Source organism: Lineus longissimus, chromosome 10 (assembly GCF_910592395.1).
Source record: "Lineus longissimus chromosome 10, tnLinLong1.2, whole genome shotgun sequence".
Classification (NCBI taxonomy): Eukaryota; Metazoa; Nemertea; class Pilidiophora; order Heteronemertea; family Lineidae; genus Lineus; species Lineus longissimus.
This window is the reverse complement of record NC_088317.1, coordinates 1,622,586-1,640,074: the sequence shown is the minus strand read 5'-3', so window position 1 is coordinate 1,640,074 and position 17,489 is coordinate 1,622,586. Positions and strand designations below refer to the sequence as shown.

Genomic DNA, 17,489 nt, shown 5'->3' with positions numbered 1-17,489 from the left:
TTGGTCCTCACAGTATGACAGTGTCAATTTAGCAGTTGTTTTGGCAAAAACATGTTTTTTAAAGTTCTAAAACCTAGAGTGCTACTTAATAGGCGGCTAACAAGAAAATACGCATTTTACTGTTGTTGCTAACGTATGTGTACACTGAACTTGGGATGTGCGTCGGCCCCGTGTTAAAATGCCGTCCAGTGCCAGTTGGTGCGTTTTTCGCTGATTTGCGCAAAATTCAACATATCTCAAAAGTTCAATGGTTGACCCTCGTTTTTTTTTGATTTTTGTGTAGCGTAACCAACTGCCTTTCATGGAAGAATGTTCACTGTAAGGATTATTCAGGAAGAAATGTATAATATTTGGGTTTTTTCGTGATTGTCCGGCCCAATTGGCAATATTGCCATTTGGGATGGTGAACAGAGCTAGGAGCAAATGCGACGCTTATGATTTATTTAAAGAAACAAAATGCCCGACTTAACATCCTGCAGAATCAGGGCAATTGTGCGTTTCCAGTGATATACGACACAAATGGGTTGTCCTCATGCATTCACTTTGGAAACGCATTTTAAAATAGATGTTACGTCCTGTTAGGGGGACACGTCATCATCGCGTACATTTGGGAAAAACTCCCTAAAGAGACCCAAGTAAACATAGCCGATAGCCTCACCCTTTTGTGCATAGAGGGCGCTTTAAAATTTTACAAAGCGTATTGTTTTCGATCAAAAAACTGCATAAAACAGTGAATTGTCTCGCAAAACCTTTCTTAAAAGATAAGGAAAAGCTGTGTAAAGGTATATAGAATGTATACATTCAGATTTCAGCCAGTGTAGCGGGTGAATTTTAGCTCAAACGAGCGTGGACCTGTACCAAGGACCTATGAGCATATTGTCGGATGTCCGACAACAGATACTAGAAAATGAAACTATTTGGGGGGGGGGGGCTTTTGGGCTAGTGCGATTAGCCTATTCATATCATTAGCTAGTGATAACTTGCTTCAAATTTTCTTGCTTTGCATATTTCAGATTTGTCAGAAAAAATGGGACGACACTCGAGAAGTCCTAGCTCCGGTCGGAGCAGAAGATCAGATGATCGATACCACCACAGATCATCTCCTGAGCGATATGGAGCAAGGAACAACAGATCACCATCACAAGAACGTAACCACTATCGTTCTAGATCGCCTGCCCAACGTGATGATGGTCGAGGGAAAATGGTGAAAAGTGAATCGCACTCACAGAATAGATGGCAAGAGGAGAGGCAATGGTAAGGCAAATGGCAGTTTTGTTCCTGCTTTTCTCCAAAAATTTATTGAGGAAACATTGTGTTGGAACCAAAAACCAACCTAAAAGAATGATAGGATCAGTTAGCCAGCCATCCTTTATATCCAATTCAGATTAAATTCACTCTTCAGTGTAGGACTGCATTGCAAAGGTCATTTAAAAGACTTCGTAGATTACGATACCAGTTACTCTCAATTCAGTTGAAGCCATGATTATTTTCTTCAGGTCTAATAACCAGAGAGGAGGCTTCATGGAAAATGGCCATCACACTCACAGACATAATAGGAATGATCGATACCATGATGGACCAAAGATGCCAGATATGTTTGAAAGGTTGGTGGATGCTGCCTAACTTACAGTGCTGTATCGATTTGACAAAAGAGTTTAGAGCACATTGTAGAAATGAACATTTAGCCTAAACTAGCTTCAAATAACTTGATTATCCTCTACCTTATCTCACATTGAACAAGTTTGGAAAAATCCCATTCTTTTGTATTCAGACGCCGTATCGAGAGGGAAAAGATCAGTGAAGCTGGCATCCCAGACATTTGGGCTGCATCACCAGCCCGGGAGTCTGAGCCTGATACTGGTGATGAGGATGAAAAAAAGGCCAATTCCTCTGATTCTGGTTCTGATTCTTCTGCAGGTGGGTGGAATTCTCTTTAAATTACTGACTTAAGGTTATCTTCAGTTGGAAGTTAAAATGGTGTGCTGGCCCTTCAAACCATTGTCAGTGCACCTCTGTGAGTTTTGTTTGTGACATTCCCAACTTGATCATCATCTATTGATTTCAGGTGATTTTTCATGATTTTGGTTTTGTATAAGTTCTTTGTTTTTCTGAACAAGATCTAAAATACTGAATTTTTCTTTCTTTCAGAAGAAAAACGAAGGAAGAAACATAAAAAACATAAGAAGCATAAACATAAAAAGTAAGTATGATATAGTGTTGAAAGACCACCATTGAACTGTCATTACACTCAATAAGTCTTGCAAGATTCATACTATTTCATTTTATCCCACTGACCATTCCTCTCATTAGCTAGGTGAAAACAATACCAAACAATTCTAAGAACCATCAGATGACTGTCATGTGGTATGATCATAATTTGTACGATATTTTCATTTTCAGTAAAAAATCCAAGAAATCGAAAAAGAGTAAAAAGGAGAAGAAAAAGAAGAGAAAACATAAGAAGGTGTCCGAGTCTGAATCATCTGAGGAGGAGGAGGAGGGGGCTGAGCAGTTGTGGGTGGAGAAATCAACCAAGAAAGAGGCAGAGGACCTGGATGACAGTTTTGTTGGGCCGAGACTTGAAGTGGAGGAGAGCACAGAGGTTGCAAAGATAGAGTAAGTTTTATGATATGTCTTCCTATCCACTTAAAGCGCTTGCAACTGGATCCGTATCAATCAGCCTACATGTACTGACCACTTCTGTATTGTTCCAACTTTCTTTTTCAGTTATGGTCGAGCCTTGTTACCAGGCGAGGGTGCCGCCATGGCTGCCTATATCGCAGATGGCAAACGTATCCCAAGGAGAGGAGAAATTGGACTGACGTGTGAAGAAATTGACAACTATGAACAACAAGGCTACGTTATGAGCGGGAGTCGACATCGGCGAATGGAAGCTGTACGTTTGAGAAAGGAGAACCAGATTTACAGCGCTGATGAAAAGAGGGCGCTGGCAAAGTTTAACCATGAAGAGAGGGCAAAACGGGAGTCGAGGATATTGGCACAGTTCAGAGGACTTGTCCATAAGAAAACTGGAAAGGACTGATAGTTCAAAGGACTTGTGTATATGTAAACTGGAAAGGACTGATAGTTCAAAGGACTTGTGTATATGTAAACTGGAAAGGACTGATAGTTCAAAGGACTTGTGTATATGTAAACTGGAAAGGACTGATAGTTCAAAGGACTTGTGTATATGTAAACTGGAAAGGACTGATAGTTCAAAGGACTTGTGTATATGAAAACTGGAAAGGACTGATAGTTCAAAGGACTTGTGTATATGAAAACTGGAAAGGACTGATAGTTCAAAGGACTTGTGTATATGAAAACTGGAAAGGACTGATAGTTCAAAGGACTTGTGTATATGAATAACTAGAGACAATTGATTGTCCGCAGGTCTTGTGCATGGGATAGCTGGAAGAGCTGGTGGCTCAGACGACTTGTGAAATTTAGGGCTTTGCATTTTGTATCAGATTTGTAAATATTGAATGTAAATAAATACCAGGATGTATATAAGTCTACAAAATATTTTCTTATTATACTATGAAGAGTGGTTGTGACTGTCCCACAGAAAAGGCTTCATGCATCATGCTTGCCTTGTCCCAGAGACAAGACTTCATGTCTCCGGACGCTGATGTGGCTGGTTGTACATTAGTTGTGACTGTCTCACAGACAAGACTGCATCATGCCTGTCCCAGAGACAAAAGTGCATGTATCCTGGCACTGAAGTGACTGGTTGTGAGCAACTCCATGTACCTTCACTGTTAACTGGTTGTGACTGTATCAGAGGTAAAGCTGGATCATGCTTGTGCACAGATGCTGGAAAGACTGGTTGTGAGCATGTCGGGTGTGACTGTCTTCAGGACAAGACTGCATCATGCATGCCTTGCTTGAGAGACATTTCATGTATCCTGACACCGAGTGTTGTGGCCATCGCTGGAACATGTTCCCACACTGTTAACTGGTTGTGACTGTATCAGAGGCAAAGCTGGATCATGCTTGTACACCGATCCTGGAAAGACTGGTTGTGAGCAACTCTGTGTCAACATATGGGCTGGTTGTGATGGTCTCTCAGAAGAGACAGCATCATGCTTGCTTTGAACCAGAGACCATATTGCACACATACTGACGCTTGAATAAAAGTGACTGGTTGGGAGCAACTCTGGAACATGTACTACCAGTATGTAGACTGGTTGTGACTGTCTCTTGTCCACGAGGATGATACTCATATCAGAAGAATAACAAACAAAAATGTGTGTTGACAATGATTCCGGAAATTATTTTACTAATAAACCCTTTTTTGATATAAAAGGTTCTTTGGTACATAGATTTAAGACACTTTTAGGTCATCCACTAAGTATGTAGACATCAAATCAAGGTTGTTAATCTTTTTTGTGTCACCCAGTATACCTGTCATGTGCACGTCTATACTTAATGGAGGACCTCCGAACAGATCTTCCTTCATTTCACAAACTGAGACACAGTATCGAAAACTTTAACCAGATTGGTAATTTATGAAATCTTGAACATTACAATATCACAATAAAGACACCTTAATGTCACATGATATCCGTTCCCAAAACATGATAGCAAGAGGTGTTTACAAAATGATTGAGCACAGGAGCTACGGCTAGAGTCAGTGTAATGCTGATCAGAACACTGGTTCATAAAGCTGAATTTCTTCTGAGCAGACTATGTGGACCATGACTTGCAGTCGCGACAAATTCACAATTTACAAATGCCAGAAGATGACACTGATTGTTGAAGGGGGTCTATAAGGCAGGAACTATTGGTCCAATTGGTGATGTTAAGGTGACTAAGAAGCAAAGTTGGAGAACTCGTCTTGTTTGACTTGGTGAAAAAACTTTAAGGTGTGAAGAGTGCTGATATACAGTTTGAATGTTGAGACAACTATTGACAACTTTGTATACAGTAGAACCTCTCTATTAAGGACACCCTTGGGACTGAAAAGTGCTGTCCTTAATAGAGAGGTGACCTGATTAGAGAGGTCAAATTGAATGGAAACAACCAATTTGGGACCAAAAGTAGTGTCCTTATTAGAGAGGTTGTCCTTAATAGAGAGGTGTCCACTAAGGGAGGTTCAAATTTGGCACCTGCCTTTAGTCTCCCTTTGAAAATATTAAACATATCAAGTCACACTCGGTAGATTGGTTTTCAATAAATAAATCTGCAAGGTACCACACAGCTGAGGCAAGACATGCAAAAAAAGAGCGAAAATTACAATTATCATCGATGACTGTAGAGTTAAATCTTCAAATTAACGATAACTTTTGGACACCCTGACGTTCGTTGTTATCTTCAGTGCCAGCAGGCGGAATACAGGTTTAAAAACACCACAATGTTGAAAATATTTTTACTAAAATATTTTACAAATTACCTCGAAGCTGGCTCACAATCCTACAATGTCTACTTAACTCAATATTACATGTAAATATAAAGGGGTATTTCAGTACTGTACTCTTGGATATCTTAGGCTCTACAACATTGAATACACAAAGTGTCTATGTATGGATATGCTTGAAACATCTCTCACAACAGGAAAGGGGGTACACTTCTAAGAAAAATAGCTGCATTATTTCTTTACAGGTAGGACAAGCTCCAAAACTGCACTCAGTTTGAAGCACCAAAAGCAGTGACCCCCAGAACCCTCCGACCCCAAGGCCTAAACCACTCGACACCAATAATGTAAATTTGAAAAAATCTTGATTTTCATTGTGATCAAAATAACAAACCTACCCATGTAAATTTCAATACCTAGGATATGCATTTGTAAGCCAATATAACAGCAAATGTTCGTGAGGAGACTGGCCCTGCAATAGACAACCATCACTACAAAATTAGGCATGAAAATAGCACAGAATATTACAGATCACAGAAACACATACCAAATCTGAATGACGACAATTGTCTTTACAAGTCATTCTGTGCAGACTAGCAAACAGGCAATTAAGCAGAAAACCCCAAACCACGGGGGCGTGGACCATTGTTTGCACTAATCTTTTTCAAAGTGAAAATGAAACATTCAGGAAAGCTTCCAGGCTTACAATGACTGCAAATTTAAATGGTAAGCCTACCACGACACAAGTTGATCGAAATTCCAACGTGTATATCAAGTTAACAACAGTGAAGCCACAGCATTGTTCAGTCTGTAATAAAGGCATGAATCACATTAGTTTTCGTAAGCTCGCTTGGCTTGTATTGGAGTTTCAGATCAACTTGATATGAGCCTGAGTTTAGAGAATGTATGACTGGATCGTATTTCAATCTCCTGGCGTGAAGATATGCCTTCATCTCGATGACGTTTTCAGGAGTAAAAGTCTAGATTGGCATGCCCAGGCTGGTCATCGTTTAAATAAATTGTCCCTGGTAGATTGTTGGCTGTTTCTGGTGCTTCCATAAACCGCTTCTCCGACTTTGACAGGTCAACTCCCGATCCTGGAAAAGAAGAGTAAGTTCAAACACTCAGATAAACCTCCAAGTAAAATGTTAAGAGTCCTTACTATTATACGGAGTAACCTACCCAGGCAACAGAGTTTGAGTAACAAAGTTGTACAGTCGGTCATTATCATTAACAGTCATTAACAGTTACCTGTAATTGGTGAAGGAACGAAGATGGCAATGGTTGGGCCATGTGCTCCGAATGCCTGCAAACGCATTGCCAAGGAGAGCACTCACATGGACACCACAGGGGAGACGGAATAGAGGCAGACCAAGAGAGACCTGGCGGCGTTCCATGGCAAAGGAACTTCAAGAGAAGGGCCTAACGTGGGAGGCAGCCAGACAGCGAGCAGCCAACAGACTTGAGTGGAGGACCCTGGGGAACGCCCCATGTGCCACCTAGGGCACGAAGGGTCCTAAGACCAGAGAGAGAAGAACAGTTACCTGTATCACAAGTGATCATGCTCAACATGCGGTGGGCCACTTGCATCAACAAATTCAAGTGCCACTGTCAGTGTCACTTCATCCTTCCTGTCCAACAAATTAGGTTCAAGGAGGATTAAGATTGACTGTCCGGTTGTTTATTTACCTTTTCTCTGATAGAAGAGGATGTACGCGTTGCCATAATCTTCTGACTGGGGCTCTTGAAGGGTGACCGCCTCATCATTGTAATAATGCCAGGTATCGGTAACAGGGTGCTTCGTGTAGGCAGTGTAATGACCGGAATTGACGCCTGAAAATATGTACAGTATTGAATGAAGTCACAGGCCAAGTATCTTGATGCAGGGGAGATGACAGGTCAGTGCAGTGCCTGGAGTGGTGCAAGTTAAAATCAAGACACACTCAAGGCTAGGCACACAGATTGATATAGGGTGCCCACACTAAAGCAGAAGGCAAGGCCACTCAAGTAAAACTGGCCTTTTGCAATGACGACAACGAGAGAAAACTTCTGCGGGCCACACCGGGAGAGCAGGAAGGGAAAGAGCCTTTGGCCTTGGCTTGTCCGGCCTGACACACTAAATGATAACCTAAGGAACTGCTTGCTATATACAGGTATGAAAAAACTGTTCGTTGTAATCGCAACCGTCACCTCCAAAATGACAGACACATCCCTTGAGGTCGTAGAGTAACTCCTTGTTGGCTGGACCAGAGAGGTAGTCATGAAGGTCTAGATTCTCCAGCGGGAACGAGACCTTGTTGTCAATCTTGCTGCTCGACAGGTCATGGAACACGAATCTGAATAATGGAATATAAGGTGAAATAGTAGAGAAGCCACACCTCAAGAACCAAGTGTCCTAGGTCGACTGTTTTTGTGTCAGGGTTGGCAGGTACTGTGGACTAGAAACTAGCAGAGGTAACTGATCCGATCTTGAACACCCTAGTCTCGACAACCCTTATTCCCTGTTGAGCATCCCCCAGTAAGTTTTGATGTCATCTATCTAATTGTACCCACCTCTTCAAATAGATGATGACCCAGTCGGGGTACCTCCACAGTGATATTGTTTTGTTGGCTCTTTGATTCATGCGGCAGCGTGGACAGAACCAGGGGTTATGCTCGTCAAGCACCTCACTGTAAAAAAGAACGGAAATTGATGAAAAATGGACAAGTTCACAAACCGGTATTATAGTACCATATAAAGCTAGGATGAAAACTCTTATGGCTTATTGTTGAGTAGTTTCCTGGGTATGACTGGGGGTATTTTGAAATGGTACATTACCTTTGTGTAAATGCCCTGAGACAGTCGTAGAGCGTCAAAGTCTGATTTGGGCGGAGGGACACCAGGCTCTCATCGTCCGTCACATGACTAGCCAAATCTCGTAGTTCCACGGGGATGTCAGCGAATGATAAAGCAAGATGGTCTCCAGGTAGGATGTTGACGTCACTCTCCAAGTCCACCGTGCAGCCCCTGCAGTGTTCGTGGTAGAGGCACCTTGAGCAATGTAGGCCCTGGAATTTGTGAGACAAAAAGAATTTTTTTAAATGTTGGTCATTTTGGTGCCATCGTCATCTCCGTTACAGTTTTGTTCAGTAAAGTAATATCTTTTACTCTGCCTTGAACAGCACAAGGCCCAGAGCTTCTCTTCAGTCATGGAGTTAGGCAAGTACTGCAGGGCTGGGTGCCCAACCAGCTCAGACTACTTCACTAGGCGGGCAATAAGATCTTACCTGTCCATCAACAAATAATATCTTGTACTCGGCTTTGAACGGTACCAGAGGATTCACCAAGGCCCGTAGCTCTTCTCCTGTCATACAGTTAGGGAAGTACTGCAGCGCTGGGTGCCCGAACAGGTCAGACTTCACCAGGCCGTCCTCTTCTGTGTGATCATAGCGAAACACTACTGGAATGGTCAGAATCCTGAAAGAGACGGCAAAGGCTGATAACTGCTATTTATAAATTTTGATACTTTTTTAATTTGCTACACAGGTGGATTCCAACACATCGCTATCAATTAACCAAGCTGTAGTCAAGAAATTTGCTGCTCTTCCTTAATAGATGGATTCAACTGTACTTCAAAGCCATACTGGCAGGCCTAAATGCAACAAGTGATTGCCCGTTTCTTGTTGACTGAGTTTACCTGATTTTTGGCTTGTAACCTGAGGAAAGTGGAACAAATTCTTCTGTGGGGTCAACTGTCAGTGAACAGACAGGGCAGGAAAAGGCCATCTCACCATAATGCTTGATGGACATCTGAAACAGAGCAGCGACAATATAAACTGCAGTCAACTTTTCCCTCTCGAGATAATGTCCTAGGCCAGTTTCTCAATTAGCATTGGAGACAACACTAGCATTATCTCAACTAAGTGTTATCTCCTTACTGCTAATGCCGACTGAGTAACCAGGCCCTGGACAAGCTGTAGTTCAAGACGGAGGATGAGAATCGAGCCCTATGTTTTCTTTAGATTATTTTCTGATCTTAACAAGCAAATCAGGTGCAACGACCACCACTAACAGTTTGTCTTTACATATCATTACCAAACAGTCTTGCAGCCTGATATAAGTTACCATTGAGCATGGCAGTAGTTGAGTGGGGATCAGCAACACACAATAAATTCAAAAGATTGTCTACTTACGTCTAGACAACTCTGACAAAGCGTACCACCACATGATGTATGGACCATCAGATCACTATCGGTCATCTCCTCAAGACAGATCGTGCACGACTTCCACTGGTCTGCCGTCGCACTACAACCAGCGCCCACATCAGTGCTCGCACCGCCCGAATAATCGGCTGACGTGCCTACGTCATTGTTCCAGTAACCGATTTCGTAAGTGCCCATGCTCACATCAGTCGATGAAACAGTCATATTGTTCAACAACAAGTTATCATTTTCACGACGTCGCGCATTTTCGTCATCGGAATCTTGAAACAATGGCGTCATATCCGTGTAATCACCATCCTCTTCATTCGGGTCTTTATTTGACCGATTCTCCTCAAATGTGAAGAGATCGTCGTCGTTATCATCCAGACTCGTTCCCATTGGTCCAGCGATCTGGCACCCGGAGGAGATGTCGTTTTTCATTGTTGTGATTGTCTTGTTAGTGTCAATATCTGTGGAGGTGGCACTGTCCTCCGTTGCCGGGGCTGGGCCCATTTCGAAAGCGTAAACCGTCCGTCTTTCCCTTAGATAGCGAATGAGAAAGTGATCCTCCTGAAAATAGACAGAAGGAAAGGTCACTACTAATGGAATATGGAGCTGAGGTAACCGCACAGACAAGTATATGTACCTTGTTGGAGTACTCCTTGTTGAAGAACAGAGAGGGAACCAGACCAGCATTCGAGTGGCCCTAGGGGCCTTCTACAGTAGTTTACAACTTACCAATACTCGTGATATATGATTCTCATACACCTCTGCCAGCACCACCTCTCCCTCTACGCCATCTTTCCTGACCAGAGACATGAGTTCCTGCCGCAGTTTGCCGATGTTGCCACTCTTGTTGACAGTCACCAAGAACCTGGTGGGAGGGCGTGGCTTGTTGTACTTGAAAGTTACACCTAAAATAAGCAGCCAAGATATCAAACTTTTCAAACATGGTGTTCAGCTACCACTATTATTTGTAAACACTGAGATGAGGGGTGACACCAACTGCCACTGTTCTTAAAACCAAACAATCTAAGATCAAAAGCAAATGGGATATTATATGTACCCGTACTACTAAGTCGTCATAACTTACAAATTTGTTTCTCCATAGCATGTGGCAGAGGTACTGTCAGGTACATGAAGGGCTCGTACGTCACAGACACATGTTGACACGCCTGACAGACCACCATATTTCGATACTGCCCCTGGAACGTATCCACAATAATACTCCAGTTTCTCTCCGTGTACTTCTCCCACTCTTTGTTAGCTTCCTTCTCCATCAACGCCTGCCACATCGGGCCCTGATAGGTGGCGCCGGCATCAGCTACAGGTGTCGAACAACAGGCAACATCATCTACGTTACTATGATGCGGACTAGTAGTAACGCACTGATTCTTATCTGTGTTGACTTTCTTCAACTGTTCCAGTTTAAAATTCTTCTGGTCCTCATCAATCTTGATGCGCTTGATATTATTGATGCTAGTTTCGTCCGGGTCGAGTTCACATTTGAGATTTTTCCTATGGAGGCCGCCTTTCTCACTATTTTTTCTCTCGACGGGTAAAACGTTAATGTTTTCGTTCGTCTCTTTGTAACTGTCGCCCTTTGCCGATTCTTGGTACATGTCAATGTCAATCATTTCGTCCATTAAATCAACAGAGTTAGGGGCAACAGTTTCTTGGCGTGGAAATTTTTCCGAGTCAGTCTTGATTTCTTCCTCCATGAATTCCGTTGCCAAGACATTCACATTCTTCGTTTTCGTATCTTTCATGTAGAACGTCTCGATCGAATGAATATTCAAATTTTGCCCCGAAGTGCTCGGCACACAGGTGAAGTTTCTCTCAAATTTGAATGAGTCCGATTCTTTGTTGTGATCCGTCGCAGCGCTAATACCCAAACTGGTATTGATATTAACTGCTTTCTCGTTCACCTCTGGCGGTGACTCGCTTCCCTTTCGTAGCATCTTACAAAACGTACTCAAATCCTCCTCCTGCTCTTTAGCCTTAGCTAAACTCTCCTCGACAACCGTCCCAGTTTTAAAACCCTGCACATTCTGAGGCAGCGCCTTGAAGCGCGTGGCCACTTCTCCCGACTGATTACTCTCTTCAGATATACACTGGTGCTCTACTGGCGACACCGAGTGGCTGTGACTAGAACGCTCCTCCCCTTCGGTTATGTCTGACTGATTAGCCGTCACCTCCAAGATATCTTGAGAATCCTCCTCCGGTGGCAGAACAGACACCTCGGTAACCTTCTCAGATGCGGGTTTTTCACCGAACGTTGCAAACACATTACCAAATCGGTTTAATTTAGCCTGATTCAGCTCTTCATGCAAGTCATCCAATATTAATGCAAGGAACTCCTGACAATCGTGTTGCCGGCTGTTTTGAAATTGTGGGTGATAATTCCCCAAAGTCTCCTTGAAAAATTTCGGATGAATCTGAACGTAGTTTGAGCTCCAAACCATTCTGCAAAGTTCGGCAAACTTAGCCGTCAATGTCTCGTAGTGTTCAATGGGTTGGTAGTCATCAAGGAAGAATTTCATGAAGTTTGAATTGGCCAAGAGACACTGGAGGCCAGCATTCATGAAGCAGATGTTGCCCAGGTTGTAGAGGCCGCAGGAGCCTTGTACAGCATTCGCATCTGAAAATAGATCAACCAGTTCATAGAATTTCATCGATGATGCACGGCTACCCTAAAGGTCTTTGATTATTGGTTTTCCTGTCTTACACTTTTTAAAAGTAAAAGCATTACATGTTCCAGGATCTTCGTCAGGCGGTATGCTCTGATATTCTGGTGGTAAATGCAAAAATTCAATTTTGGTCTGGTGGCCAAAGGGACCAAAATAGGCATACCTCTTATGTGCTTCTCCACTTCCACTTCATTACCGAACGAGTTGTTCCAAGATGGGTATGGAAGTGCTGGAAAGACAAACAGACAAGTCTTTATTGACGGTCGTGGCTTTGAAATCATCATCCAAGTGTTACATGACCAACTCCTCAAAATAAACAACAGAAACACTTGAAATCTCCATTCTTATAAACTACGTTGACAGAGCATGTCAAACCTAATATTAAGTTTTCACCTGTCGTTCCTACTTGGCTCAAGTCTTCTTAAGGCTAGATATCCTTTATCATTGTACATACCAATTGGTCCTCCATAAGGCAGGGGGCCTTTTAATATCCCTATGTTACCATCCTTCAAATCACTGTTTGTTGCCTCCATCCCATCAGATACAGCCATAGCTAAAGTTGCTGTCTGTCTGTTCGGGCTATCTTCCCTAGCGATGCCTTCTGCAGCTTCAGCCATTGTAAAAACAGTTACACTGTAAGAGAGTAAACACATCTTCCATAGAAATAAGGACGTTTAACATGACATCAAATTTTTGGTAAAGGAGATTTTCTGCAGGTACATCTGATTTCAAGATTGGATGCATGTTAAGGCCAAAAATAAACTCATCTGTGGTTCCAGTTATTCTACCCACTGACCGACTGAGCGGAGGAACCCATCACCTAAATGTTTAGGCCCTGTACTCACTATTTATCATTGACAGTTCATTGTTTGGAAATGCATTTAGGCCTAACAGCAGTGCCGCATTTTCTGATAAATTTTTAATGATTAAAATTTCAACCTACCTACCCTTACCCTGTCTTTGTGGTGGCATAATACTGGAACCACAACTATTTATATTTTAGGCCTTTGACAACTAACTAAATAGCTGAGCCAGGAAACTGAAAACAAACAAAGAGTTGGGCATATAGACAAATCATTGAATAAATAAACAATCAAATAAGTCATGATCAGTCAAGTCTGCCAGTTTAGTTTGTGTGATTCTTCTTTAGAGGTTTTCCCAAACTTTTTTGGCCAATAGATGATGAGGAACTGTTCAGTGTTAATGTTCAGTGTCAAATGCAATACATTTAACATCCAAACGCATCATACTGACATGTTTGCAGTTTCTGTTTTGAGAAGTCATTGAAAAAAAAAGGAAAGGAGGAAGCTATGTCACCACAAACAAAGAGGGTAATACAAATAAGAGCTGTATCAGAGCTATTAGGATAATAAACAATAGATTCACCTATTGAACTCAATACGGCCGCAAGATAAATTCAAAGATCGGACATTTCAGAGCTTTTTTTGTGGATGTTTTGCAGATGTTTTGTCACAAATTCGTCACTTTTATTTTGTGACGAAAATTCACCACTGCGCATGCTCCTGAGGACGGCCGGCTACCACACACACCACTAAAAAAATCAGTTTATTTCTCTTATAAAGCCGTTTTAGGCACCAAACAAGACTTTATTAGTCGCAAAATGTAATTGAAAGTGACTCACATACCTTATTGAAAACGAGTTTGGCAGTATTCCGGAGATTAATGTTTTAAAATTGTTAGTGTAGTAAGCGAAATCAACAAGATGGCTGCAGTTTCTGAAAATGCTCTCTGCATTCCCATGCAATATAATCCCAAATTTAAAGGTGATGAATGACACGTACCGCTTAGAAAATTAAAAAAACATATAGAGTACGACCTGGGCTTTGGTTTGCATATCATCTGAGAACACTGAAAGGCACAATTAGCTCAGAAATTGAATTCTTGTTGGTGCAGGATTTTGCAGTGGCCAGTGTCACTGTCACTGTCACTGAGGGGGGTGGGGGGTGGGGGGGGGGGGGGGGGCAGTGCAGTCACTCATGCAGTGCCAGTGTAGTGACGCTGGACAGTGACACAGTGTGAGAGTATGCTTCTCAAAGCCTGGTTCAGTGGTTGTTGAAGGGTTGCTGTGTTGATTTGAATTGAACTGTTTGACACATGTTTGGTTTACGGTCTAGAAACTACGCTGATGATTGGAGGAGCAGTTCCAAATCATTGTCGATTGTGTGTCTCTTTAAAATCTCCCCTGCAAATAATCTTGTTTCTTTTTCAGTCTATACTCGTCTTGATGAACCAATCTGGGGCAAGAGTCTAACAAGTATAGATGAAGCAATGGAGGTCTTGTCCTTGTGTTCACAACTTGATTTCCTCTGTAAGAAGGAGCTGAGTGAACACCCAACTGGAAGAATAGATCATGGCAAAGTTGGTCATTCCTTTGAAATGAAAGGTACACATCATACTAGATTCCATTTTCAGTTCTTAATTTTTTGGGAGTCTCTGGATTTGCTCATGAAAGTAGGCAGCTACTTTGTCACATTTAAAATGCTCAAAGTACATGTAAGAGGCTGCCCTATACCCGAGTAGAGGGTTACAAACAGCCTGCTGCATTCTACTTTTGAACACTCTTCTAAATTGTCATTTCATCATGCTTTTTAAATCAGGATCAGTCAATCTCTAACCCTTATCTGATTATTGATTGTTTTATTGAAAATGAAACATAAGATTAAAATCCTAAGAAAACATAACAGAATGAAAAACATTGGCCCTTATAAATAAAGAGAACGCCTTGAACTTTCACAGTGGTGAATATTTTAATTTTTTTCCAGCTATTGTATTACTGGATCAGCTTCAAAAACATGTTGAACAAATTCATGGAGGTCATGTCTCAACAGAAGTAAGTAATGGTGGCAAAGTTTGTTTTCTTGTTATCTTATAGTATTATACAGCAACGAATTCTGGGTAAAACTGCCCAATTGTCAAGCAGGCTGGTTAGTCCTCGAAGGAAATCAACCTTAACATAGATATCACATGAAATTATGGTCATTAACCCAAACTAACATGTAGATTCTTGATTGCATTTCTGGTCTTCAGTCTAGTTATTTATATCTTTCCTCTTTCATTTACAGGATTACTTAGAATATACTGGATTTGCTAAGTTATTTCCAAGGGCAGCAGCTTATGTGTCTCATCCTAAAGATTTGTCGATATCAAATAAGTCAACACATATGGATAGTATGTATAAATATTGGGATGGTTGTCTCACAATGAAAAGATTCCAATTTTTTTTTCCTCTCAAGATTAAGGGAAGATGAGTGCTTTTTAGGCAGGAGGGGTCCTCCTAGCTAGATTAACAGGACTTGTTATAAAGCACTTTCAGACTGACCTGGTTTAGTTAAAAATGCTTTATATAATTCTAGGTGAAATAATGTTATTCCAGAAATCAAGTTGTTCCAAAAGACTGATATTTGCAGGGCATTGAAAGACCATTTATCCTCTTGTACCGTACTTGCAGATTACTATTCACATATGGCCTGTCTTCACCAAGTTGTCTCCATTGCTAATCAGATCATCCGAGATCTCTTCTCATCATCTCAGCATAAATACATGGCTCATCAGCTGGCACTTTTATTTGTAAGTATAGCTCTCCTTGGTGTCCTTGGGCTAGACACTTACCCTAGAGGGCTGAAACCATTTTTCCCCAGAAGGGGCCAGTCAAAACGGTATGTTAAAAATCTCCTTAAAAAGGACATTCTGTTTTATAAATCCTCGAAAATTGTTTTAATTTGATTTAACTTCTGTATCATGAACATGCTAGAATGATTAAAAGCGTTTTTCTGCCTTCTTTTTCAGCAAAGCCTATCTCTATTTAAAAGTAATGACATACTCAATGCTTATCGAACAAATATTGAACAAAACTTCAACTCAATCAAAGATCGACTCCATCCAGATTCAGGCGAGGTGACACTCACTCAGGAACAGCAGAAATGGTAAGGAATATGTGGGTAGAGAAGGCATCTAAGGCAAAGAGACGTGCTTAGAGTCTCACTCCAGTACTTGGGACTGAACCAAGGACATCATGACCGCTTGTCGGAGACTCTTGTCATCACCCCACGGCTCCTAGTTGTGGGTGAGTGGTTTGGACATCACTCTGCTATAGAGTACATAATTGACTTGTGTTGTGTTTTTTTAAAAATAGACGACCATTTTCAGTTCAGGTGACAGCAGATGAAAAATCACCTGTGGAATTGTCTCGATTGATCTAAAGATTGTCTTTCAATCTATTTCAGGCTCTTCGATGTGATGACTGCCATTGTGCAGACGGTGCAATCATTTCCCGTTGATCTCACAAAAGACTTGTTCCAACTCTCGCATACACTCCAACAGCTCTAGTAAAATAGACAGTTCAGCTTTAAGTAAAGCCTCTCAGTATTCAAATCTAGCTTTAGAGTCCATCTGTATTCTAGCAGCATTCGAGTCAAACTGTATTCAGTTCAGCTTTTAGCCCAACTGTCAACAATTAAGCTTTGAAGCTTTGTATTCACTGGAACCTTGAGGCCCACGTGTCTTCAATTGAGCTCCGTTTTCAGCTCAACTCGGCAGGATCAATGGTCTACCAGTCCAAATAGTCAATACACATTGTACAGGTAGAGTTGCAATAGTCCATCTGGTTTGGAGAAACCTAGTCTCTGTTGACATCTTTTAAAAGCAATACTGCATATCAATCTATTTTTGACAAAGGATTTGATACTGTGGGGCTTTGACAATTGACCTTGACCAAAAATATATAAGTGATAACCATAACCACAACCTTAGGAAGGTGATCAGCTGCACAAAGGAGTCTTGGATTCTCGACTGAAGATTTATTTTAGATCAGGATGTCACTTTTATGTGGTGAAGAGGTATTTTAGTATTCGTACTGTGTTGTTCATCTTTTGACCACGATGTTGTTTTTGTCCTAGTTTTGTATATATCGCTGCATTTTGTTATCATGTGCTCAAAGAATGCTTTCCTGTGTTATCTATTGCTAATGATTGCCTTTCTAAGCTATCGATTGTACTTTAGGGTAGGATCTCAGAATGCTGTTAAAATGTCCAATTGTCACAGAATATTTCAGGGTTGGGGGCAAAAGGTAATCTGTGCATATAAAGTTTGAATTTTGATTTTGGTGGAAAAATTTGACTGAAGTGACGATTGTCTCTGAATTAACCACATCTAATACTTTTGACAGTATGTATCTCGTATATAAAGTTCCCTTTACAAACTTAATAAACGTGGTGTTTGTTGTTTTCATTGTCTGGGTTGTGGCT

The 17,489-nt window shown here is 41.5% G+C and overlaps 3 protein-coding genes across 5 annotated transcripts; 2 read left to right on the top strand and 1 right to left on the bottom strand.

Annotated features, from left to right (window-relative positions):
- Positions 1-677: 677 nt before the first annotated feature.
- LOC135494722 (NF-kappa-B-activating protein-like) lies at positions 678-3,496 on the top strand. Its single transcript, XM_064782970.1, has 7 exons — positions 678-782; positions 1,014-1,254; positions 1,497-1,604; positions 1,772-1,917; positions 2,149-2,200; positions 2,401-2,616; positions 2,728-3,496. Exons 2-7 carry the CDS (start codon positions 1,028-1,030, stop codon positions 3,041-3,043), a joined length of 1,065 nt encoding a protein of 354 aa, XP_064639040.1. The 5' UTR covers positions 678-782; positions 1,014-1,027; the 3' UTR covers positions 3,044-3,496.
- Positions 3,497-4,262: 766 nt separating this feature from the next.
- LOC135494727 (uncharacterized) lies at positions 4,263-13,729 on the bottom strand. Of its 3 annotated transcripts, none has more exons than XM_064782979.1 (14): positions 13,612-13,723; positions 13,169-13,264; positions 12,680-12,858; positions 12,389-12,454; positions 10,629-12,176; positions 10,274-10,449; positions 9,527-10,105; positions 9,031-9,143; positions 8,621-8,810; positions 8,172-8,401; positions 7,907-8,023; positions 7,544-7,689; positions 7,043-7,186; positions 4,263-6,450 (listed from the first exon to the last, which is right to left on the bottom strand). In XM_064782979.1, exons 2-14 carry the CDS (start codon positions 13,195-13,197, stop codon positions 6,320-6,322), a joined length of 3,648 nt encoding a protein of 1,215 aa, XP_064639049.1. In that variant the 5' UTR covers positions 13,198-13,264; positions 13,612-13,723; the 3' UTR covers positions 4,263-6,319. The 3 variants fall into 3 exon arrangements, with proteins under 3 accessions (XP_064639049.1, XP_064639051.1, XP_064639050.1); XM_064782981.1 differs by having other exon boundaries at positions 13,173-13,264; XM_064782980.1 differs by lacking the exon at positions 13,169-13,264 and having other exon boundaries at positions 13,612-13,729.
- Positions 13,730-13,944: 215 nt separating this feature from the next.
- LOC135494818 (uncharacterized) lies at positions 13,945-17,435 on the top strand. The gene is made up of 7 exons (XM_064783106.1): positions 13,945-14,009; positions 14,456-14,629; positions 15,009-15,076; positions 15,309-15,414; positions 15,695-15,813; positions 16,033-16,169; positions 16,470-17,435. Exons 1-7 carry the CDS (start codon positions 13,949-13,951, stop codon positions 16,570-16,572), a joined length of 768 nt encoding a protein of 255 aa, XP_064639176.1. The 5' UTR covers positions 13,945-13,948; the 3' UTR covers positions 16,573-17,435.
- Positions 17,436-17,489: the final 54 nt, after the last annotated feature.